Source organism: Chlamydotis macqueenii, chromosome 2, assembly GCF_036417535.1.
Source record: "Chlamydotis macqueenii isolate bChlMac1 chromosome 2, bChlMac1.mat, whole genome shotgun sequence".
Classification (NCBI taxonomy): Eukaryota; Metazoa; Chordata; class Aves; order Otidiformes; family Otididae; genus Chlamydotis; species Chlamydotis macqueenii.
Genome location: NC_141557.1, coordinates 158,356,549 through 158,381,281, shown reverse-complemented (window position 1 = coordinate 158,381,281; position 24,733 = coordinate 158,356,549). Strand labels below are relative to the sequence as shown.

Sequence of the window (24,733 nt, the reverse complement as noted above, 5' to 3'; positions counted from 1 at the left end):
GCCATAACCATGATAATTTTTATACTTCTAGCTTCTTGCAGCTTTTCATCAGGTCATCTCTTCTCTGAAAAAACTTGTGACCCTACAGGCCATGAAAGCTTCAGTCCTTGCATCCCTGCAGCTCTCTGACAATTACACCAACCAGCAATTTTTAAATCTTTTATGCTCACCTAAGAGGCTCTTGCCCTTTATGCTCACGAAGGTAGCAATGCTGCCTTTTATTTTGTCCCATATCCATACTCTTAAAGCGATTTGCCATTTACTTCGCTTTCAGACAGCATAGTAAAGTAGAGGTGAAGAGGAGGAGGCAGTAGAATGGTGAACAGCTGAGTAAAATGAAATAAATGTGCTTTATTGTTGGAAAAGAGAGGCAAGGAAAGGAAAAGGTAGAAAAATGAGGACCCTAATAAGGATATAAGCACTTATATCCTTGTCTCAAAGGCAATGAGAAACCTTGAAAACATGGCTTAATTTAGTCTCACAGTCAAGTAGTAACCTTTTTCAATCTGCTCTTATAAGAACAGCTAGAGATCAAGAGTTTTTGTGCTCTTCTAACCAAAGTGTCTAAAAAATCTTACACTACGATAATCTGAGAGTTAAATAACCCGTAACTGTTCTGAGTGCAAACAAGGGGCTTTCTATAGGAATTATTTAATAGGTGTAAAAGGAGCAGAACGTTCCTGAAGGTCATTATTTTTTCTTTCTTAATTCAAACTTTTATATTGCATCTTTTTTAGTAGAGTAAGACAAATATGATGTCTCATGAGAGTTGTAAAGTGTTTCTGTAATGTTTATAGACAGAAATTGATAAGTAGATTTGGAGAATTGGTTATTTACACTAAATTTTATTAATTTTTGGATCCCACTCCTGGAAACGGGAGACAACAGGAAATGATAGCCAAGAAATGGCTTCTCAGAGGCTGCTGCTTTAGAAAGTATACAAATCTTTTCATAGTCTGATTCTTAAAACTTCCAAGAATATTGAAAGCCAAAGTGACCATGAAACAGAGATAGAAAATTATTGGGGGCAAAATGGGTATGCCTAACCCAGCAAACCAAAGAGACATTTACACATCATTCATGGCCTGGCAGTTGTCTAATCCCAAATGAATACAAAACCTGAGTATCTTCTAGCCATTGCCCCTAAACTAGTTTCCAGAAGAAGGAAGTTTGGAGACATGAGCCAAGTGGAGAGGCAGAGCGATCTGACACACAGTGAATCATGATCCTAGGATTTAGCCCATCTAGCAGATCCCCAAATTCTACTGACACTAAATTGATCAGTTCAAATACCTGGAAGTCCCATAGAAGATGAACACTTCGCAAGGTGGAAGAAAGTCATGCAGAAAGGTCAAGTTGCATGGTCTCAGCATAAGACTTGCTTTGTCCCATGGCTATGCCAGTATCTTTGGCAATTTCAGGACAGTCTCCTGGTCTATAATCCCACCCAACCATTGCTCTGGTACTGATCTGCCATTATTTGGCTCCGTTTCAGCCACTGCTGGCTGGCTGGCAGAACAAGGAAAGTAGAGGAGCCACATTACCATACTACAGTTGGAAAGTGCCTCCCACCAAGGCCTGACATTTACAGAACCCCAAAGGGAATTCTCACTCACTGCCTGTTCTTCTCCCTGTAGCCGTTTGGTGTTACGCTCTCTGCTTCACGTCACTGACCTGGCACATCAACTCTCCACTCTGCTCAGGTGTATCAGCAGGGGGATCCTCATGAACAAGGGTTCAAGAAGGTTGAAAGATCTGGTGTGATGGCAGATCAAGTATCAGAGCAAAGAAAAACTTGAAACAGGCACCCATCATAAATTCAGAGAATTCAGCATTTCTATCTGGGTCCAGCTGAATTCTTGAGGTACCTGTCAGAAAACAAAAATTTATCTCAGAAGTGTAAAGACACTGTTTCAGTGTTTGTTTTTTTTTCTGAAATGAAGCTTTATTTGTTTTTGTTGCATATTTTGAGGGAGAGCATATTCTGTGCATTCAAATGTTTAATTTATTTGAAATATTTTCTTTTACAACAGCTTAACATAGGCTACATTTCTCTCATGCATTACCTTGGAAGTTGTAAACTATAAGTGCATTATACTTTGTAACTTAGACAGACAAGTTCTTCCTCTGACAAACAGTCTAAACTAGCAGAACTCATATATACCATTTGATTTAGAAAAACTTAGACTCACATGTGTGTCCTACTATGCCTCCATAAAAGGAAGATTATTACTTTTGTAATTTATTCAAAATTAATTTAAAATATATCTCAAGTGGGTTTAAGAGAGGAATTTCATCCTGTTCTCTTTTGGAGCCTGGTTCCTAGAACTCATTACAGCTCAATTTTCTGTTAAAGAGAATGGGGTTGTAATGGTTCAGCTCTTTTCAAAATGAGGTTCTTAATTCAGAGAGACAGCCTTATTTATAAGGGTAGGTCCTATGAGATGTAAACACAGATTAAGACATGACTGTGTCATACATGGTGCAAATGAAGAAACAAAACACACAAAAAGGGCAGTATTCTATTCTAAAAGACTAACAATCTTATTTCAGAATTAGAAACAAACACTCAGCAGATAGGAAATTTGGACACTTTTCAGTGTTTCATGAGTTGAACATGGAGCAAAAATTGTACAGTTTTTGTACAGAGCATTAGTTTGGCAAGTTTCACATATCCTTTACAACACCATAAGACAATAAAAAGAAAGTGATATGCCACAAAACTGTAAAATAAATAATGCAACCCCTTGGCTCCTGTTAGAAATGTTTTCTAGGACTGGAAGTAGAATTTTTAGCAATGGAGAAATTAGAGTTTCAGAACGTGGCTAAATAATTATTGGAGTCTGTATATCTAAACAAGCAAATTCCAGTCCTTGAAAAACAGCTTGAAAAACAGTGGCAATTGATGGATAATTAAGCTACAGAAAGGAAAAAAATAATGGGATACAAAAAATTAAGGAACTGGAAGAACAGATAGAACTTACAGAAACATCAAAGACTTCTGGAATGCTGAGAAAATATGAGGTAGAATTTTTGCAAGACGAAATAAAATAGAAGATGGATGATTACAGTAAGTTTTTATGAGAAAAGGAGCAAAACCATCAGCAATTTACAGCTTGTGAAAAAAATAGAGAAACTGGTGGCGCAGATACAAGAATGGAGAATAGAGGTGCTGAAGTCCTGAAGACTGTAAACTAGTTGGAACAACAACTACAAAAAATGAAGAAAGTGGAAATAGAATTAAAACAAAATGAAGATGCATTACAACAGCAGGAGTACAATAACCTGATTCAGATGTCTGCTCTACAGTTTAAATTGAATGATCCAAGGCATGGCATACCTACAGAAGGCAGTTTTGATCAAGTGCTAAAGGAACAGTCAGAGGCAGAACAGGAAGCACTTGTGACAAAAGAGAGAGAGATTGCAGCCTTATTAGACCAACCAGAAGAATATAAAGATAATTTGATCAGTAAAAATTAGGAGATATCACGTCTGAACTTGCAGTTAAAGATGCAGGAAAATCACAGGACTTCCAGACTCGGTCAGCTTCAGCCAGAGAATGTGCACATGAAGGTGGATCTGGGTGTTGTGGGTTGATCTGAGCCAGCTGTCAGATCCTGCCCAGGTGCTCTCTCACTGTCCCACCTCAAAAAGACAGGGGCAGAAAATAAGACAAAAAAGCTCTTCAGTCAAGATAAAGTCAGGGAGATCACTTCCTAGTTACCATCATGGGCAAAACAAATTCAAATTGGGGAAAATTAATCTCTTGATATTGAAAAGTAGAGTATGATGCTGAGATACATAAACTAAAACACTTTGCCTCCATCAACTCCTTTTCCTGAGGTTCAGCCAGCCCCCGATCCTTCACTCCTGACTCCTCTCCCCAATCTAAACGTCACTCCTTCATTCCCAGCTCCTCTACCTCCTTGCCCCTGCCAAGTGACACAGCGGTGGGGCTGGGGGCTGCGGTCAGTCCACCCCAGCCCCTCTGGGCCGCTGCTCCCTCCTCACACCTCTCCCTGCTCCAGCGCGGGCCCTTCCCCGGGCTGCAGCCCTGCAGGGACACCCTGCTCCCGCCTGGGCTCTCCAGGGCCGCAGCTCCTGCAGGAAATATCCCCCGGCTGCGGCCTGGGGCCCTCCCCGGGCTGCAGGCTGGCTCTCTGCTCCAGCGGGGTCTCTGCAGGGCTGCAGGGGATCCCTGCTCCGGGCCTGCAGCACCTCCTGCCCTCTCTCAAACTAGTTATCCCTTCTCAACCTAGGCTTTACAACACCATTGCCATGCAGTGGCTGGGGAAGACAAGCAGACAGCAATTTGTAGGACTAGATGAGAGCTAAGAAGCTCTGGCATTCATCTGAGAGGAGGAAGGAAGGGAAGGATGGAGTCTAAAGTGTCAATAACAGGGCTGGTATCAGCCTGCTCCTTTGACAGGTCTCTGCTGTTTTTCCTGTAAATCCTCTGAGATTAGGTACTGCCTGTGCAATGGTTACATCACTAGAGATGGCACAGTGAGTTATCTGAAGATGAAACATTTTATTCTCCTAAAAGTAAATATTTCCTCAGTGTATTTTAGTGCAATGTAGTAATTTCAAAAGACAGCAAAAAACCCCAACCCTCTGCACCCTGCTTGATTGTTAACTGAGTATTTAACATCTGAGAGTGATCTTGGTGCTCTTGAGAGGAGATCTGAGCACCGCAGTGCCGGGAGGGTGGAAGGTGAGAGTGGGAGGCAAGGGGAGGCAGTGTCACCCAACACATCTGTCAGCGGAGACAGGGTCCTGAGGGAGGCTTTAACGTCAGTGCTCTAGATGAGTCAGTACACGTCATCAGGGATTAATGTGTGTCCAGGCACAGGAAAACAGAGTTAATATTCAAATTATCTGTTTAATTTTAAAGATGAATAATTCAAAAATGGCCAGTGAAGATGGTGATGGTAAATTCATTGCTACTGGGGTGACCAATGCAGGCTGTCTTGCAGGAGAGAAGAAATTTGGACAGGTATGAACGCCTGCATAAATAACATTGGTCCTGCAAATAAGAAGGATCCATGTCCTATAAATCTTTAGAATATTTACCAAACTTACCCTAGAAGTAAATTGGCTTTTTCATTCCTGCTTCTGTTAGGAGATTGTTTCACAGTCTTGCTCCTTTGCCAGCTACAACTTCTTATTTCTAAATCGCATTTATTCATGGGCAATTTATATGTGGTTTTCCTTGTGCCAATGTTGTACTTTCTTGTACCTCATCCTCCTTCTTCCTTCCTGATGTTTTTCCTCCCAGTTTATTTATAGATGGAGAGGGGATCTGATTGCTCTGTGTTTTGCTGAGATAAGTGTGCCAAGTTCCTTTAGTTCTTTTCGTAAAATCAGCTTGTTGTTTCCTGATCTTCCCTTCACAGTGCCTGTTCCACATTAACTGGCAATTTTCCATGGTCTCCTTACTTTACTGAAGTCTAAATAAGCTTTTCTGCACTGCTCTTGTCTTAAAAAAAAAAAAAAAACACACAAAAAACCACAAAACAGCTGTTTACTCAAAGAGAGATACTGCCTAGTGTAATTCTAATGAGCCAGACTTGGCCTAATTATAAAAAAAAAAAAAAACAAAACAGAATATGTGTTGCAATTTCTCAATTTTTTTCCCTAATTATTCTTTCCTTCAAAATCTGCCATAAAGTCTTATGTATTTCTGGGGTCATGCTCAGGGCCCATATAGTGCTGTCCATTTCAGCCTCTCTGCATAATGACTGTTTAGCTTCTGCTCTTCTGTACTTTTATTTATTTATTGGATTTGTTGTAAACCTGTGTTCCTGAGTGTCCAGTTCACATGCCACTTGTAAACCTGTGGTACTGAGTGTCCAGTTCACATGCCACAGATACCAGCATGCATCTTCACTAAGTATGCTGACTTCTTTGATTTTGGCATCTTGGCTATGATCTTTTTCAAAGCTTTGTACTCCTTCTCTTTAGCCTACCTATCTGTGGTCTTCATAGAAAAGGTAAGCAGGAGGGCAAAAGAGCTTATTCTTTTTGGAGGCAATTTCTCATTTATCATTACTGCCAGACCCATATCACTATCAGGCAGTCCTTTCCTGACTGGTGTGGTGGTGGACCTCCTGTAACTATTTTGATGACTTTTGCAATGTTTACCTCAGCCTTATTTTTCATTTTTAGGTCTAGATTTTGTCTTCTAGATCTCGTTCCTATTGTTCGTAGTTTTTCTGTTCATGCCTCATATCATTTTGGAGAGGTGCACTCAGATGGGCAGAGATAAAGCCCTTGTCTTTAGGATTTCTTCTCAAGCCTGAAATGCAGAGAGCAGCTTCTTAGACAAAGAAGGAGAAGCCATGTCTGTGCAATTGCCTCCACTGAGATAGCAGCCCGCCCTCAAGGTTTTGCTACCACAGTGTCCACACAGCAAATGTTTCACTCAGACAAGAAGAAAATGTATGGGATTCTGTGTCTCACAGTGGTCTGTATTTTGAGCAGGAAAACCCTCCTTACAGTGCACAAACTACTATGAAGTAACATCCAGCTTTACAATGTGGGAGCAGAAACTTTCATTTTTGTATTTTTACTTAGGCATAAAGTCACTGGCGATTCCTCCCTACCTCTAAAGACTCAGAGGAAGCTCTGAGGAAGAATGGATAATATTTGCCTGTCTTATGATTTAAATATTGATTCATGGCTTAAAAATAGAAAAAAAAAAGCAGGTAATGGCTTTATTCAGTTTCCTGTATGGAGATTGTTTACTTTAACTGGACAGGAAGAGGTCTGGTGAAACTCAAATGAGTATGTCTAGATTTTTCTGGCCACCCGAAGTGAAGCTGTTCTTTGCTCATATTCTGCTTGTGATATTTATAACCTCCTTTGGAGCCGGAAATCAGTTTCCTAATGAAAGTATTTAGAGTTGCTTGAGATGCTTCTGCATATGAGACACACTATGAGGGACGGCAGACATTATGGTAGTGTGGCAGTAGGTACCCAGGTGGATATTTCCTGAAGGAATTGTAGCCTATGGAAGGGTCAACGCTGGATCAGGGAATGTGTGAGGAGGACGGAATGGCAGAGAGGGGCTGTTGTGGACTGACTGTAACTTCCATCCCCCTGAGCTGTGTGGGAGCAGAGGAGTCAGAGTGAAGCTGAGCCTGAGAAGAAGGAGGTGGGGTGGGAGGAGGTGTTGTTTTAATGTTTGTTTTTGTTTCTTACTACCCATTCGTGACTAAATTAAAATAATTTTCCTCAAGTTGAGTCTGTTTTGCCTGTGATGGCAACTGATAAGTGATCTCCCTGTCTTTATCTCATCCTATTTTTCATCCTATTTTCTCCTGCTGTGCTGTTGATGAGGGGGAGTGAGAGAGCATCTGGGTGGGAATTTGGCCTTTAGCCAAGGATAACGCAACACAACTTTAAGCAGCAAAAACCTAAAAGGAGTAGCCAGACATTTATAAGATGTTATTCTTAGAAATAAGTCTAATGGAATGGACACGTAGTAAAACATTAGTATCTGCATACTGAGGCGTGTCCCATTACCCTACTGTGGCAATCCTCCTTTAATACCATATTGCTGTTATTTGGAAATGATTAGACCGTATGGATTGCCCAAACAGGATATTTTTGTCAGTTAAAAAATTATATTGCCTGTAGAATCATAGAATGGTTTGGGTTGGAAGAGACCTTTAAAGGTCATCCAGTCCAACCCCCCTGCAAGGAGCAGGGACATCTCCAACCAGATCAGGTTGCTCAGAGCCCCATCCAACCTGGCCTTGAATGTTTCTAGGGATGGGGCATCCACCATATGGTTGTGATTAAAATACAGAGTCTAGAGGCATAATTCTTGCACTTACTCTAATAGGAACCAGGAGCAACAGCATTAATTAAAAACTCCTACCAGTGCAGGGACAGCATAAGGGAGAGAAAGATCAGGCAATTTACATTTGGTTGCTGTTGTTTTGGTTTTTTTTAACTAGATACTGTGTGCATTTAGAATATGAGCTTCTTTTATTTTATTTTATTAAACTAAAGTGTAAATGGAGATTTTTCATGCCCAAGTTCTTGCCTAAAACAGATACCTAAAAATGTCAAAGCTTGTGCTGGAGTTATATACAAGTTGGCAAGCGTCTGCCAGTTGGAGTAGGTAGGATAATGTGCGCTTTCAGCTGTAAAGGACCACAACACAATTGCCTCTGAAGTATTTTTTTCCTCCCCATCAAACCCCTTTCTTCAGCTTTTAACCTAGCAGAAACAGATCTGGTTTTATTGGTAAGTGTAACCTGTATGAGCTATTGTTTATATAGCAGTTCAAAGTAAACTAAGTATTTTAACTGTTCATTTCCACATATGGTTATACTCCTCTGAGGAAATAATTCTGCTCAGTGTCACAACGTCTTCAGGTGCTGGGTAGACCTTTACAGTTATAATTTAACCTGTATTTTTGTATTTAGAGGCTTAGACACAAATCAGGCTGAAAATATCTGCAAGCACTTGTGAGATGTGAAGAATTTATCAACAGACCAAACAAAGGGTAGGAGGGAAGATGCAGAGAAAGGGGGATTGACAGCAACATGGTGTTATGGGAGGTCAGTGGGAGATCTGCAAAAAGGTGGATGTATCCTGAGTGACAATGTAGTGAATTAGGTACTGTACTGTACACTGCCTTCTATTCCTCATTCATAAAAGCGGTGATGAGGGAAGACTGATTTTTTTTTTCTGTGTTTAGACTGAGCTTATATTTGCAAACTTTCTAAAGTAACCTGCACCATGTGTAACTTAAGCCAGTGAAATTGCTGATGTTTTATTTTTCTGTCTTCCTTCATCTAACATAGTGATCACCTATGGGATAGCAAATAAACAGAATACAGCTGGTTTACATATGATTAATGCTAACATTTTCATGATATGCTATCCTCAACATGGAACAGCAGAATGATAATCACTATGTATAAACTGAATTTTCCTAGATGTGAGATTAGCACATTTGTTGTCTTTCCACAGAAGTTTCCTCTTTCTTTGTTTTGTATTAAATTTTTGTCACTCCTTGTCTGATCTCACTGCCTTTTACCATAGATATTTCTCTATGTGCCTTTTCCCTACAAGAAGCAAAGAACTTTTCACAATCTTTCCTCATTAGTCACACATCAGGCCATTGTGTCCACTCTGCCTGCTGTAAAATAGGAGGGACCTGATTAAAATCAGTATAAACCCACTTTAGTTAAAACCAAACCGTATTTTTGAGCATACCTGTTCTCTTGAACACTGTTTGCGTGTGGATACCCAGAATTCTTATAGAATTTTAGGTTGGATCAAGTAATCACCTATCTAACAGCATGTCATTTTTAATTCTTTCTTCTTAGGTATTACCAGATAAGAGCTGGACTGAAGATCCCATCCAGGATTCCCCACAGGCTGTTTGCTACAATTGCAGGACAGACAGGTAAGCAGGTCCCAGAGGGATGTGACTTAACTGGAGATGGGGCAGCATGGAGGATGACAGTGTGTGTGGGGAACAGGTCAAGCTGGATTTGGATCCAAACTTGGATTTCCCTAATAATCAGCAGATTCACAGCTCTCTGTTCTGGTATGGGATTGGGCTGAGTTAAGTTGAGTTTTGGTCCTTGTGTCTGTCAGAAAAGCAGAGGAAATTCTCACCATCTTATCTGCAAGCTGTCTCTCTTATACGTGGCTTTCCTTGCTGACAATGGAAAGAGTTGGTTCACTATTCTAAATTATTTCTGGCTGAAAATTGTTTCAGTGTGTAATGGGATGACCCTGGCTGGACTCCAGGTGCCCACCAAAGCCACTCTGTCACTCCCCTCCTCAGCTGGGCAGGGAAGAGAAAATATGATGAAAGGCTCATGAGTCAAGACAAGGATAGGGAGATCACTCACCAATTACCACCACGGGAAAAACAGTCTTGATCTGGGGAAATTAATTTAATTTATTATCAATCAAATCAGAGTAGAGTAATGAGAAATAAAACCAAGACTTAAACCACCTTCCTCCTACGCCTCCTTTTTTCCCAGGCTCGACTTCGCTCTCATTTTCTCCACCTCCTGCCCCCTCAGCAGTGCAGAGGCACAAGGAATGGGAGTTGTGCTCAGTGTCTCTGCTGCTTCTTCCTCCTCACAATCTTCCCCTACTCCAGCATGGAGTCCCTCTCATGGGAGACAGTCCTCCATGAACTTCAACATGAGTCCTTCTGACGGGCTGCAGTTCTTCACAAACTCCTCCAGCACATGTCCCTTCCAGAGGGTGCAGTCCCTCAGGAACAGACTGCTCCAGCATGGGTCCCCCATGGGGTCACAAGTCCTGCCAGCAGACCTGCCCCAGCGTGGGCTTTTCTGTCCATGGGTCCACAGGTCCTGCCAGAAGCCTGCTCCAGTGCAGGCTTCCAATGGGGTCACAGCCTCTTTCAGGCATCCACCAGCTCCGGCATGGCCTTTTCCATGGGCTGCAGGGGTACAGCCTGTTTCACCATGGGCTGCACCACAGGCTGCAGGAGAATCTCTGCTCTGGTCTGTGGAGCACCTCCTGCTCCTCCTTCTTCACTGACCTTGGTGTCTGCAGAGTTTTTTCTCTCACATATTCTCATTCCTCTATCCATCTGCTGTTCCACAGCAGTTTTTTTCCCCCTTCTTAAATATGTTATCACAGAGGCAGTACTGCCATTGCTGATGGGCAAAGCCTTGGCCAGCGGCATGTTTGTCTTGGAGCCGCCTGGCACAGGGGAAGCTTCTGTCATCTTATCACAGAAGCTGCCCCTTGAGCCTCTTCACTGCCAAAACCTTGCCTCACAAACCCAATACACAATGTTAGCCATAATTTTTACAGAATAACTTATAAAGTCTTTTTGATTCAATGTTGCACACAGAGGAAGAAAAAATGTGAGTGTGGGATTAATAAATTCCTGAGCTTGGATATAATGTTCGGGGTTTTTTTAAACTTTTTACTTTTGCAAATTTTCCAGTTTAACATTATTTTGTGGATTAAAGATTCTCTTCTCTCTAAGTAAAAATGTACTTTTCAATTTGGAAATCTAATTAACTAAGAGACATTGAAATATAAAATTACTAGACAAATTATATTTGTATAAAATGCAAAGTGTACAAAAATATGAAGAAGTCAACAAAAAAAAAAATCCCAAACTCAGAATCTGAATAAAGACATTTCTTTGGGAAATAAATAAATAAATAAATGAACTAATGTAGTCAAGGCTTGGAAAATCCTTTAGTGTAAAAAAAAACCCTAAGGAAGAAAGAAAATTATTTTTCATCATGTTCCAGTGTAATTCACCTTTGACATATTCTGAATCTCTTGGAGTTTCTTTGCTGTCTGGAAATGTCCTCAAATTACAATCATTTCTGGCATAGTTGTCTTGAACTAGTGAAACACTTTCAGTATGAAGATAGGTAGAATTTTACTTTCTAGGGACAAAAAACGACAAACAGCAAAAACCTTAAACTACTCCTATTCTATACTGAACCAGGGATGATTGTACTATTTTAAGGAAGAAACTCAGCTATTTTCTGTATTTACTTTTTATTCGGGTTAATATTTTCTTCTGCTTGATACATCTTCAGTGTCCCATCTTCTTTCATCTTTGCTAGAAACAATTCATGTAAAAGCATGGGCAGGCGAGAGCCCAGGCAGGCAGTGTGGTTACAGGATTAGCAGCTGACTTTTACAGTGCTAATGCAATCCAGACTGGAGTCTAATAGCTTTATAGGGCTAACATCAAGACAGAGGGTATTTAAGCTGTTAAGGCTTTAAACAGTTTTTTTTCTTGGCTATCTTTGCAAGTACTTCCTAATTAATTTCATAGGCCTGCAAGTGAGCAACATTTAATGCGACTGAACTTAAAGGCAAACAGGCCATAATGTTCTTTTTGTTCTCCTGCCACTGATCTCTCTCAGTATGTGGATAGCTGGGATAAGACTAATTAAATTGCTGTGCATGTTTCAGTAAGACACTCCTATTAAAGTAGTATTACAACAAAAAAAGGGTGTTATAAAATAGTGAATAAACTCCCACCTCACCAACAAGAATGAATACAAAATACATGTGATTTGTGAGTTTAGTTTAAAGGAAATATTTTTAGTCTTTTCCCTATCAGATTTGGGGGATCTATGAGAACTCAGAATATATTTTGAAAATAATTATGTAATTTTATAAAGTAAAATCAGTGAATATATCCAGTAATAAAATATATAAAATATGTAAATATATAAAATAAATAAGAGGTAGTATTTATCTTCCAGAGCATGTGGCCTTTTATTTTTATTAAGTTTTGCAGAATTTACAATAAAACCAGGGGAACTGACAGCATTAGTGATATATGCTTCCCACTAGATGTTTTCAGCAACAGAGGTAAAAAAAAAAAAAGAGCAGTTTTCAAGAATTCAGCAGAGGGAAAACTGAAGCCTGTATCAGTCATTCCCTTGGTGGTTGCCAGCAAGCACTCCATTCGTGGCACAGGACAGATCAGGAAATCTTGACAACCTACTACATGGTCTACACGTTCGCTGCATCCTTGTCTATGTTGTGGGAAGAGAATGGGCTACGTGCCCCAGTTGAAGCAAAGGAGGGTTGTGCTGGAGCCCAGTAGCGCCTGTGGTTTGGTCACTTAGGTCATTAAGGCTGCACGTTACCTTGTTTTGAGTCAGGCTGTATGAACATATATATGCCATGTAGTGTGTATATATATATGCACATATATATATTCATAAAAATTATACATGTTATTCATATTCCTAAGCATTTTTAGCAAGATGGGTTTCCTTAGACAAGAAAAGACTGATGGCTGGTGACTTTTTCAGCAATGAAAAGGAGAAAAGGAACAAGTCTTGTTGTGCAGTCTTTAGTTGCTCTCATGCAGGTTTTCAGCTCCCATGAAATTTAGCTTCCTGTTTTTGAATAGATATCATGACTGATGCAGCCTGCTTTTGGCTTATGAAGAAGAAATTATGCTCTCATCTTGTTCTTGTGCAGTTCATAACAGCACATACTCCATTGGCCTCAGCATCAGTTCTGCAGGGCTGAGCTAATGCAGACATATCTTAAAGCTAAACTCTAGAAACACCCTTCTAAAAGTGGATTTATGAGGCTTTTACCTCTGGTGCTCTTCAGCAGCATGGATTGTTAAAGTTGCTGTGTGATGGTGTCCACCTGCAGCATACAGTGGTCTGAATCTGCATGACTCAAGCACGAACAGCTAAAGGAATGGGGGAAGTGAAAATGCCCTCTCACAGTAGCGCGTTTGTATAATTAGCTCCTTGGCTGAGTTGTTTTATGATCCACTGAGCGTCTTCCAGATGTTTTTAGGCTACCATATAAATGTGGCAACAAGGATTCATAGAAGTTATGAATACATAGTCATTTCCAGGCTAGAGATACAAGATGAAAGGCTGCAGGATCTTATCCTAAAAATATATCTTTCAAATATTTTTATTTTAAAGTTTGCCCATAAGAACACAAGATCAATGGTCAAAACACTGGGAGCAATAACACTGGTCAGAAAGAGGATTTGTTGTTTTATCTTGATTTCCTGCACCACTTGAAGGAGTGGAGAATGGTGGAGACCAGAAGAACAGTATAGCTGAGAATAACTTAAGGAAGATGGTATGCATGGGGTAAATCTCAGCAGCATTATTGCCTACAAAGAATATGAAGGTGGATTACGTTGTTGAAGATGCCGGCTAAGCCAAATCTCAGGAAAAGTATAAATTTTCATTTCCTCTGCAGTGTTTTGCAATAGTCTACACACCACCTGGATGCATTACTGTTTTGAGAAAGAATTATTCTTTATTAGTGAAAGCTGCAGTTGTTTTTTTTTTTTTAAGTTCTGTATTTAGACCCACTATGCCTCATTCTCATGTACTGCCAGCTTGCCTAGCTGTTTACCTTACAAGCCAAGGAAAATTTTGGCGAGTGACTATTAAGAAAAAAAAATTATTTTGTGTGGCATATAATGAAAGAAATTACTTAGGACTTTGATTTGGTTCCAGATTTCCTTTGTTTCTCAAATCCAGAAGTACTACATTACCAATTTTCAAAACTTTTCAAACAGAAAAAATATTTTTGAAACCTTGGCCTGAAAATCTAATTACAAACAATATAAAGTATTTAAGAAAAATTATGACCTACCAGGGTAATATTTATTTGATTGTAGCAGTGGTACACCTAATTTTAGTCAGTTAAATTGGGTTACTGTCTAAGAGTGCAGAAATCCAAAGACAGCCAAGGAATATGGTTCCTTCTTCATCTATCTCATATAAGGCAAGGGAGATAAGATGCAATATTTCTTCCAGACAAGTCAAGAAAAAGTAACTGTGACTAGCACTACACATTAACTCTTTTGATTGGTGATGTAGAGATGTTTCATGTAAACACAGTTTGATGCTTTCTCATAGAATCATAGAATGGTTAGGGTTGAAAGGGACCTTCAAAGGTCATCTAGTCCAACCCCCCTGCAAGGAGCAGGGAATATCTGACATGAGGCGACAAGAAAAAATTAGCATGATTTAAATTGTTATATCCAAAAAGGAAAGTAGGAGAGAGTGTCAGAAAATGAAGAATATTGCAGACCTATGTCTGCATTGTGCTATACAAGTTCACGATCATCCACACTGAATGTCTTTGTCTATAAATTAAATGTTGATGTGTGACTACCTTGCAGCTAAGACCTAATTTGAAGGGTCATTTATGTTTCTGACATGCTCCTTAATGAACTGTTTGTGCCTGTTTTTAATAAACAATTAGTGATCCTAATCTCTTTATTAGTATTTTGATATCTCAAGGAAGTTCCTGGTGAAGGAATTCTACTTTGATTATTAAAGAAAAACCTTTTCTTCTAAATGGCTTCTTAATGGAGTCAAAACAAGCATTTGCAGTTAGTTGCTCATTAGAGCAAGAAGAAACAGCACCATAACTTGTGGAACAGTATGAAATTGCAGTCATTAGTTCAAATAACTTTTTGAAAGGTAATTTCTGCCTTCATTAAGTGAAGATAAGCTTACTGCTTTTGAAGCAGGAGAAAAGGGGGGAGAGATTCATGCTTTAACAAACACATGGTTTTGTTTTCAAAGCTTATTAAAGGAATCTGAAAATAAATACGTATTTTATATATAAAATAAAGCATACTTGACAAATACAAATTGTATCTAGAGGGGATCTTACTGTGAGAAATGTTATTTCGGGGATGAGTTGTCTTAGAAAATCTCATTAGCTGTGAGATCATAAGAGATGGTCAGACATTTTAAGACCTGTTAATCCACAATCTAAACAGAACTAATTGCATGATATTCCAAGAGAAAAGAAGAAAGGAATAGAGGGAAAAAAAAAGATGAAAAGGAGTAAAGCAAAGACATCTCTGACTGATGTGCTACTTCTGTGTGCATGTATCAATTCTCTTCCCATCAAGGTCTTTCATAAATGGCTCAAAGGATGGAAACTGAAAAGACATATTTGTGACTGGGAGATTTTCCATTGCAGACCCTGAACTATGCAGGATACCTTCCCTTCCCCCCTCCAGAAGCTGGGGCAGGTCACGCAGATGGCAGTAGGGTAGGCTACACTCTTGGAGGTGCTGAACAGCATCCCAACCCAAAATTGGGAGTTGGTCAGCAGAGAAAGCCAGAACAAGGAAGGGCCTCTAAGCACCAACACATGGGATGGGTATTTTCCCCTAGGCAGTGATTCTGAGACACAAAACTTGATCATCAGTGGCCACCTGAAGGTCTAACAGAAACAGAATCCAGTTGCTCAGATGCAGAGAGCCAACACAGTATTTCTGCTGTGTGAGGCCAAGGATGAACTTCAGCTCTGTGGTTAAATAGGCCATACAGCTTTTTCAGACCTACTCTGGTGTGAACTGGGCCTTCACAGAGCTCTCTTCTCTTCCAGGTTTACTTATATGTCTCTGATTTCCCCACACAGTGATCCTTGCTGCCTTCAGTCTAATGTAAGGTTCAATTTTGAAAGTCCTTTAAACTCCACCACGGCTCTAAACATTAAATAGTTATTTACACTAATAAGTAGGTAAATTGCATGCAGATAACTACTTCCTCCTAGTCTACACTGATGAAAATCTATGTGTTGTCCTATTGTGATCATCCATACTTTATTCAGGGAATTTTTTCATCTGAATTAATATTTGGAATAAATATATGAGTGTCAGCTACACAATTAGGTGACAAAACAAACGAATGTCTGCTCACTTAAGTTTCTGAAGCACAGAATTATTTTCAGATGTGAATTCTCTAACTGAACATGGCTCTTAGGGAGTTGGCAATGAGTTTAGAAACAGAAAGGAACATTACAAAAAGCATAGATTCTGTTTGTTTTAACAAAACATTAAGTATTTTAGAAAGCAAAGACAAAACTTTCCACTGATCCTAAGTGGGTCAGCTATTCTATCATCTCCCATTTCATTGTGTCTGAGAAATGAACCTTGGTTTATAGAGCAATACAGTGATAAGAGACTGCATTTATGTTAGGATCTTTCATACAAGGAAATTAATAGGACATCTTGCTTTTTATCATTGCTGAATCTATGTATGGGTAGAGAGGTAGCTTTATGTAATTCTTTCCACGAGGCTAATTCAAAATGTCAAAAGGCAAGGTTAAGATAAAGGATTAATCTCAGAAATGTGCAACTTTAATCAAAAGTCACACTGAGGGAGAAAACGTTCTGAACTTTTTGATCAAGCAATTTAAAAAATAATAGTATCTTCTTTAGAGATTATTTATCCTAAATATAACATCTGCATTTATTCCAAATATAAATATGCTAAACATAGTATTTCAAAACTAAACTGAGTCTCTTCAAACATTGAAATAGGAAAATGATGATGCATAGAGTTTGTGTCTGAAAATTGTTGTCTTTGCACTTTCAAAATAGACTTACTTTAGCTCAAGTGTAAAAATGGAGGGTGTGCGTGAGTATTCCTCTGCTAAAGACTGTGTATTTTCAAGCTTCAGCAACTGAATTTTCAAGCCTTCTAAAAAGCAGATATGCAACTCAATACATGCAGATGAATGTGGCAGGTTCAACCCTGTTTTGTTGCCTTTAGAGACTAAATTTTCAGAAGTCATTGCTTATATGTATTGCTTCCATCTTTTTTTTTTCCCCTCAGCCTAAAACACTAAAGTTTCAGTAGAAAGATACTTGCGAAACTAGTATGTCAAAATAGGCTAACTAAATAACCTATCACAGCTTAAAATCTGAAATAAGATCTAATATTTCCTGTTCACTGAGTGCCTAAAAGGCAAAGTCACATTAAAAGTTGATAGCCTCCTACAAATTATGAAAATCTTGACAATCGACTGTTACAAACTAGCATATAACAACTTTATATAGATCACAGGAGAAAAAAACCCACACAATTTACCCAGAATTCTATTCAGGAGACAACCCTGTTTTACCAGCAAAGCTCCTACAAGTCTGTTATCAGAGCCAAAACCAGAATGAGTTTACCTTAGCAGTTCATCGGAGTTATAAATTCCTATGAGCTCCAAGTACCTGAAAGGATGGTACAGCAGAGTTAGTGCTAAGATTGAATAACAAGTATATTGTCTTTCTACGGATATAACGGATAAAAATGAAAGTTTGTCCTGCATCTGTTGAATTTGGTGTGAACTTGGGGCAGTATCATGTGTAACTGACAGTTCTAGTAACCTCATATTCCCTCTAGGTAAGATATATCAGAGGGAATACAGCATACCGAACAGAGGTCTATAAAAATACTAGAAAATTCTTCAGAAGATGACACTGTGCTGGATTTATGTTACCTAAGAAATAGACAGACATCACAACTGAGTGTTTTTGTAGAATTATAGAACCATTTATGTTGGAAAAGACACTTAAGATGGAGTCCAACAGTAGACCTAACACTACCAAGTCCACTATTAAACCAGGTCCCTAACTGTGACATCTACATGACTTTTAAATACCTCCAGGGATGGTGACTCAAGCATTTTCCTAGGCAGGCTGTTCCAGTGGTTGATAACCCTTTTGGTGAAGACTTTTCCTAATATCCAATCTAAACCTCCCCAGGCACAACTTGAGATCATTTCCTCTTGTCCTATCCCTTGTCACCTAGGAAAAGAGACCAACATTCGCCTCACTACAACCTCCTTTCAGGTAGTTGTAGAGACCAACAAGGTCTCCCCTCAGCCTCCTTTTCTCCAGGCTAAATGATGTCAGTTCCTTCAGCTGCCCCTCATAGGACTTGTATTCTGTAACCCCCAGCTTTCTGTTTTTCTAAAAACTGTTTTCTACAGTTTTTAGATAGTTCAGCTCCTATAAAGAAAGGGCATGTCTGCATGTCTGTAGCCATGTCTTAGGGGGATTCTCCAGTAAGGAGTTCATTTAGTATGATTACATTCTTGGTCACCTCATCCCCTTCATATGTTTTACCTTCATATTTAGCAGGTAATTCTGGGTTGAAGATTTTACTACCCAACCAAGGTGATAAATATGAAGTCTCATGAGTCATCTGAGCTGAAGGACTTTGGGGTCTAAATTAGTAGGAACTAATTGGCTACAATTTCAGTAAGGTGCAACTGTATTTTTGTATGGGGGCCACAACTATTTCTAAGCCTTTCTTTAAAAATTCTTATGGATGGTGCATGATGTCCCAATGTTCTGCTTGGCAAATCTTTACAGACATGTCACAAGGAGTGATGGCTTCCTGAGAGTGTAGGTCATCAGGATGTCCTAGTGTCCATGGGATGCAGAAGAGAATAAAAAAATGGGATTTAAATATCCTGAGATCTATAGATGACAGTTGCTATGTAAGAAGTAGATATTAATTAGTTAAAACATCTGCATATATTCTTAACAGTTACAGTTAATGGTAGCTGTTCCCTGGGAAGGGTATCTTACATGATTTATAATAAGCTAGAAAGCTTTCGCCAAGTTTTCTGTACTAGCAGGAAATAGTTGTATTGTAATGATGTGTTAGGCTGTATTCTAAGGGCAAGCAATAAATAATCTGTAACTTGAATTATGCTTGTAAGATGGAAAAAGCCCTGAGAACATGTGACTAAGGGTAAAAATAATCTTATCTAACTGCTGATATCTATGCTGTGAGTGTCGCCACCTAAGCTGATCAACCAGTCTCCCTTTATAGTCTGAGGAGAGAAACAGGTAATTTGAGGCAGTAATTTAACATATCTATTTTAAGATGAGTTGAATCACACCTATTTCTGTCCATTTACTGTAGAGGAAGTTGCAGGAACTTCTGCACAGAGAGACATTTCCATTGTGTTTGTAAAAGACCTGGCACAAAAAGGCTGTGATTGCAGTTTGTGTCTTCATGTATCTATGCAAATTAGGCAAGTAATAATGAAAAATAGGAAAGGTGACAGTCAACAGAGAGAGCAAATGGTACCCTTGTCTTTCCCAGCAAATAATCAAAGATGATAGCTTGATTCAAGATTTTGCATAATGCTTCCGAATGGTTTCTCAAGGTGAAAAATAAGAGCAAGGAGAAGACTCCAGTGTGAGAACAACTTTCTTATTATTTGCTTTGGACTTCATTCTGCCACTAATAGAAAAAAAAAAAGCTATATGATGTAAAAAATGTATTCACATTTTCCTTCCAGAATGGCACAGTGATTTATTAATTGAAAATGAAATTGTGGAAGTGGTGTAGTTTGTTTATTTATATTTAGTAAGACTAAAACTCTGATTATATTTGCACCATAAATTTCATAGATGGACAAAGAATATACTGGGAAATAGAAACCAGGCTTGAATTTTGATGAACCAGGAATTGAATTTGAGGTTCAGCAAAGCATTCTGTGTTATTAACAGTTCTCTAGGACATTACTCTGTGGTCAGTAGCTCTGAAGCTTAACATTATGTGTTAGATGTGACCATAAATTAGAAAAATGAGAGAATTTTCTGTGCATTCAAGTGTACATGTGGGTCTTTCAGAAGTATTTGCTTAATTTATTATTCCAGCCAAGGAACACTAGTCAGTTTAATTTCCCATCGATAACACTGTCAGGGACTGCTCTGAAAAATCTTGTGACCTACAAATTAAAACAGGGAACATAGACAGCAGGACAAACTGTGTGTCCTTGTCTTATCTGTAAAATCATGGTACTACTTCAAAGATGCAGTTATATACATTACTTAATAACTTTCCAGATGTGTAAGGTAAATAAGAATCCAAATAGCTAGAGAGTTACACCCTCTAGCAGGTGATTCAAAATCCTCCATCATTAGAAAAGCTATGTCCCAGGTAGGATAATGATGTCACAAAGAAAGGGAAAAGTTATTGGGGATTTATTAATGGATTCTTTTATGTCCAGAAAGAACCATTTTTATAGCTAGTCTGATTTCCTCTGAATCTAAGCCATAGAACTTCAGCCAGTGTTCTGTTCATGGTGTTTGAGCTGTGGCATATCTTTGCAGAAGGATGTTCAATGTTAATTGCTAGGAGAGGGGGGTGGGTTTTGGGGCATTGTTTTGGGGTTTGGTTTGTTGTTTGTTTTTTTTTTTTCCATTTCCACTTGAGATAAAGGATTGGCCTGCTTTCTATGAATAACTTTTTATAGTAGAAACAAGTGGAACACCCATTGCCCTTCTAGCCGCTGTAATCTGAGACATCTGATGTCTCATTCTCTTCTGATATTAGTTAGTCTTCACCTTCTTTGTGTTCTCCTTATTGCTGAAAGAAGCTAAAATCGGATAAAATCTGTTGGACATGGCTTTGAACAACATAATCTAGTGAAAGATGTCCCTGCCTACGGCAGGGAGAGTAGGAATGAGATGAACGTCAGCAGACGCTTTTTTAAGAAGTATGTGGACATTAGGATTTGAGTTTTCACCATGTGACATACTCAAAAATATCAAGGTTTAATTATCTCCCTTTTACGTAGTGGGAAGTAGTGTAATAACTCCATTCAACCACTAATGAAGTAGGTATTATATTTGTGGGACCAAATAAAATCACTTGTCCAAATAACACAATAAGGATCTCTGCGTTATTAGACATAATAATATTTGATTGAAAATACACTCATCACAGCTCAGAGTCTCACGATTTAGATTACAGGAGACTACAAAGGACCTCCGACAGCATCCAAGGAATTACTATGTGCTTTCATACCAGTGTTGCACACAGGAAGCAAAAGCAGAGTTTTAGACTTCCGTAATTAATTTATCTTGTTTGTGGATTATAATAGGAAGGCTGGGGTGTTTTCTGATGAATTACGCTTTAGGTTTTAATGAAATAATTTAAACTGCAAATTATTGCGTCTTTTGATTTCCAGTTACAGAAGTTTCTTCAATATCAGGAAGAGAAGCAGAGAACAAGGAATCTAGACTGTCGCTGAACTGTGAAATCTGGCTTCCATTTCCTACTGTCCAACAGGGTTTCTCTCCAATGTTAGGCAAAACACTTAGATTGAGTTCTTCAAATTCCCTCAGAGGCCTAATTTACATTGGTTCATATTGAATACTCCCGAGGAGACAGGCCCAAGTCATGCTCTGTCTCGGGTTCCCACCTGGAAAAGAGGCATGAACAATATCTACAATCAGCATTGTGAGAGATAAAGAAGAAGGTGAAGAACTCACACTGTAAGGATGTGGTGAGGGCCATAAAAATGTTTATGTGATGGATTGCCTCTAAGCCATTCAAACAATGTTGAAGATTTTCATGTCATATCAAATAGATTTAATCTAAAATGTTAGTCACTGTTTACGTTGCAAAGTTCCTGGTTTTGGGAGCAGTTACCTGCAACAGGAAATTGTGTGACTACACACAATGAAGTAAACTCTTTGAACAAGATCATCTGGAGGTGGGTTTTCATCTATTTATTGTTGTCCTCTTGGGCTAAAGAGGAAAGTCGATTTTAAAATGTCCTTTTTAAAAAATAATTTTAGAATTTTTTAGTTTGAGCAGCCATCTCTTTCCCCAGACTGAACTGAAAGTTTTTAAATGTTTTTCATCTTTTAAATCATTATCTGAAAGAAACCAATGGAAATTATCTGGAACTTCACCTTCATTTACATAATTGCTATGCAGAATGGGAAACTGGCTTAAGCAAGGAAGGAATCTGAGGCTTCTCAGTGCCGACCATCTTCAGGAAAGAGACTGCTCCCTGACATATTATTCAGCTGCTGGATGTGGGTAGTCTTAGGGGTTAGGTTAACATTTCACATTAGCCAGCCAATTAATGAAAACAGAAATGAATTGAACTGAATTTAGTGCTTGCCTGAGTCTGTGAGATTACTTGCCTGGTGATTGCAAACAAAAGCCGGATGGCTATACTCACAGAGCAGAACAAGATGGTGAATACAAACTTGGGGCAGTATGGGAAGAGCTACTTCTATTTCATAAAGTGTGATCACCATAGACTAAATACATGCTTCATATAGTCTGATTTGCAGTGTAGAATATAATCATAGATGAAAAGGATAAAAAACTTTCCTTGTTCTTTAAGTTCTATCAGCAGCCTGGGGAAAAGGGGGAATGCAGACACCTGAGGCAGCCAGCCTATTCCTGCACAGAAGTTTGATTGCAGTCACTTTTACTTCTTGGATCAAGTGGCTGATCTATCACTAGGGGAAGCGTAAACAGTATGTTAGTGGTGCTTGTACAAACAAGAAATTATCAAGTTCCATCCTATTTCCCTGAAAGAATTCAAGAAGGAGCAATGACTCCATGAGGATTAGTCATAGGGCTCACCTAGTCATTGAAGACACTTGACTTTGATATCACTCCCATCTCTGCAAATATAGTTCATCGTAGGCCAAGGGGACCTCAGCAGTATCCTTGATTTATAAGATCAGAAGGTGGAGTTAAACAAATGAAAAGCTATAGGATGAGTCACAGATGTGACTGGATGCGTTGATCAAAGTCTCTCCTCTTTTTCATCAGATGATCAGAGACTCCTTGTTGTTGCAAGTTTTGTGACAATCTGAGTACAAGGTAGACCTTAGTAAGCAACTGCTGCTGAAAGGGAAAAGCATGAAGGGAAAAGCCATCCTCAGCTCAGAAGAGTTCAACCTTATGAAACATCTTCGTGGATGTAGCAGAAAAGAAACAAAAACACTCCAGTAGGGATTACTCTTTAAAGCCTGGAGGCTTGAGTTGAAAACCATCGCTTTTTCATATATTTTGAGAGAGTTCCCAGAAATGACCCAATCGTAAATGATTCTATGATGTTTTCAAGCAGGAAAAACACAGCTGCACTTAAGAAAGGGCTGCTGTTCCAACATGAGCTCTCTTCAAAGGTGCTGATCCAGCTTTAGATTAAATTTTGCTTGAAACTGATGCACTTATATTTCTTTTCCTGACAGTATTTTCTAAAAAAAACATAAAAGTCTATATTAAAAAATATGAAAGATAACTAGTTGAATTTGAGTAATTTTAGCCAGAGAAATGTAGAAATTAAGAAAATGGCAACAAGATATTAGAGAAACGCTTAACAGATATTCATGATAACGTGCTTTAAATTATGCATTTGGTTGTAAAAATTAAGATTCAGTCAGATGCTCAGCCCTAATTCTGGATGGTTTAGGCACAGTTTTTGCAGGATTCAATCCTCCAAAGAATCTTCTTGCCTTTATCCTCTGCAGAACTTCAGCTGCAAGTAAGAAAAAAACAGGAAAAGAATGCATTCAAAGAAAAATAGAGCCTAATTGTTTTATTTTGGTGCTAGTTTACTGAACTGATCACTTCTCCAAAAGTCCTGAGCTTCTAACAACCATCTCTGGCTCCAGAAAGGTCTACTGGCTGCATAATGCTTCGGAGAACCAGGATACTTTGCCTTTGTCCAGATTTCAGTATAGAAGAGTATTGGGTGAGGAGCTGTATGTTATGATCCAGCTTTAGGAATATGGAGACAGTATTCTAATCCAGTCACATGTAAATTACTTAGTACCACAGGCCAAGTGTCTGCTAAAGCTGGAACAGGAGTTTCTAGTTTCAAGCTCAGTGCTAAGGTCATTAGAACAGGATTAGCATTTGTGCTATGGTTTTATTTTGTCCTTCCTTCTCAACTCTGTATTTTTTGTAATAAATAAGGGAGGAGCACAAACTCTTCACAACACTGGTTAAACACCTATCTGACTGTGCATGTCTTCTATTTGAAGCTTATTTTTTTAAAGAGTTTTCACAATAACTCCCACTGTCGCCTTCCAAAGATAAGATTATTCCAGCTCTGACCATCATTACAAGGTTGGGTCACAAATTGGTACAAAGGCAATGTGATGGAAATTCTCAAAGAGCTATTTGCAAAAAAAATTGCAAGCTACTGTTTTTGATCGACATGTTAAGCCTCTACTGCTATTTGCTTACTGGAGGCTAGCTTCCAGATAGGAGTAGTAACACAGTAAGAACGATGTGATAGAAAACTACTGAATATCAGTTGTAGTTTCTAAAATGTCTGTCCAGAAAGTCTATAACAGCTAAATATTAACTACTGCATGGAAATGGTTGTCATGCTGTATGGGTAAACTCTATAAGTTCTCAATGTTTCTGCCTGCTGAGTGCCCTCAGCTCATGACTTGTTGTCTGCACCTTGCCTATAAACAACATAAATTCTAAGTCTGACCGCTGAATTCCAACTTTCAGACAGAAAGGGAACACAAGGGTATCCAGGATGTTAAAATACCACAAACTTAAGCATTATCAAATTTTTTTCAAGATCATGAGCCTCTGAAACTTGCTGACATCGACTGCTGTTGAATTTGGTAGCAGTGGACAAAGATGCATAAGAATAT

General features: G+C 38.9%; 1 protein-coding gene across 1 annotated transcript in view; it reads left to right on the top strand.

The window, feature by feature from the left end:
* FAM135B (family with sequence similarity 135 member B) overlaps window positions 1-24,733 on the top strand; it is a 194,181-nt gene that overhangs the window by 79,466 nt on the left and 89,982 nt on the right. The window contains exon 3 of the mRNA XM_086742651.1: window positions 9,348-9,427. Coding sequence (XP_086598777.1) covers window positions 9,348-9,427 — 80 coding nt within the window. The remainder of the gene's footprint in view (window positions 1-9,347; window positions 9,428-24,733) is intronic.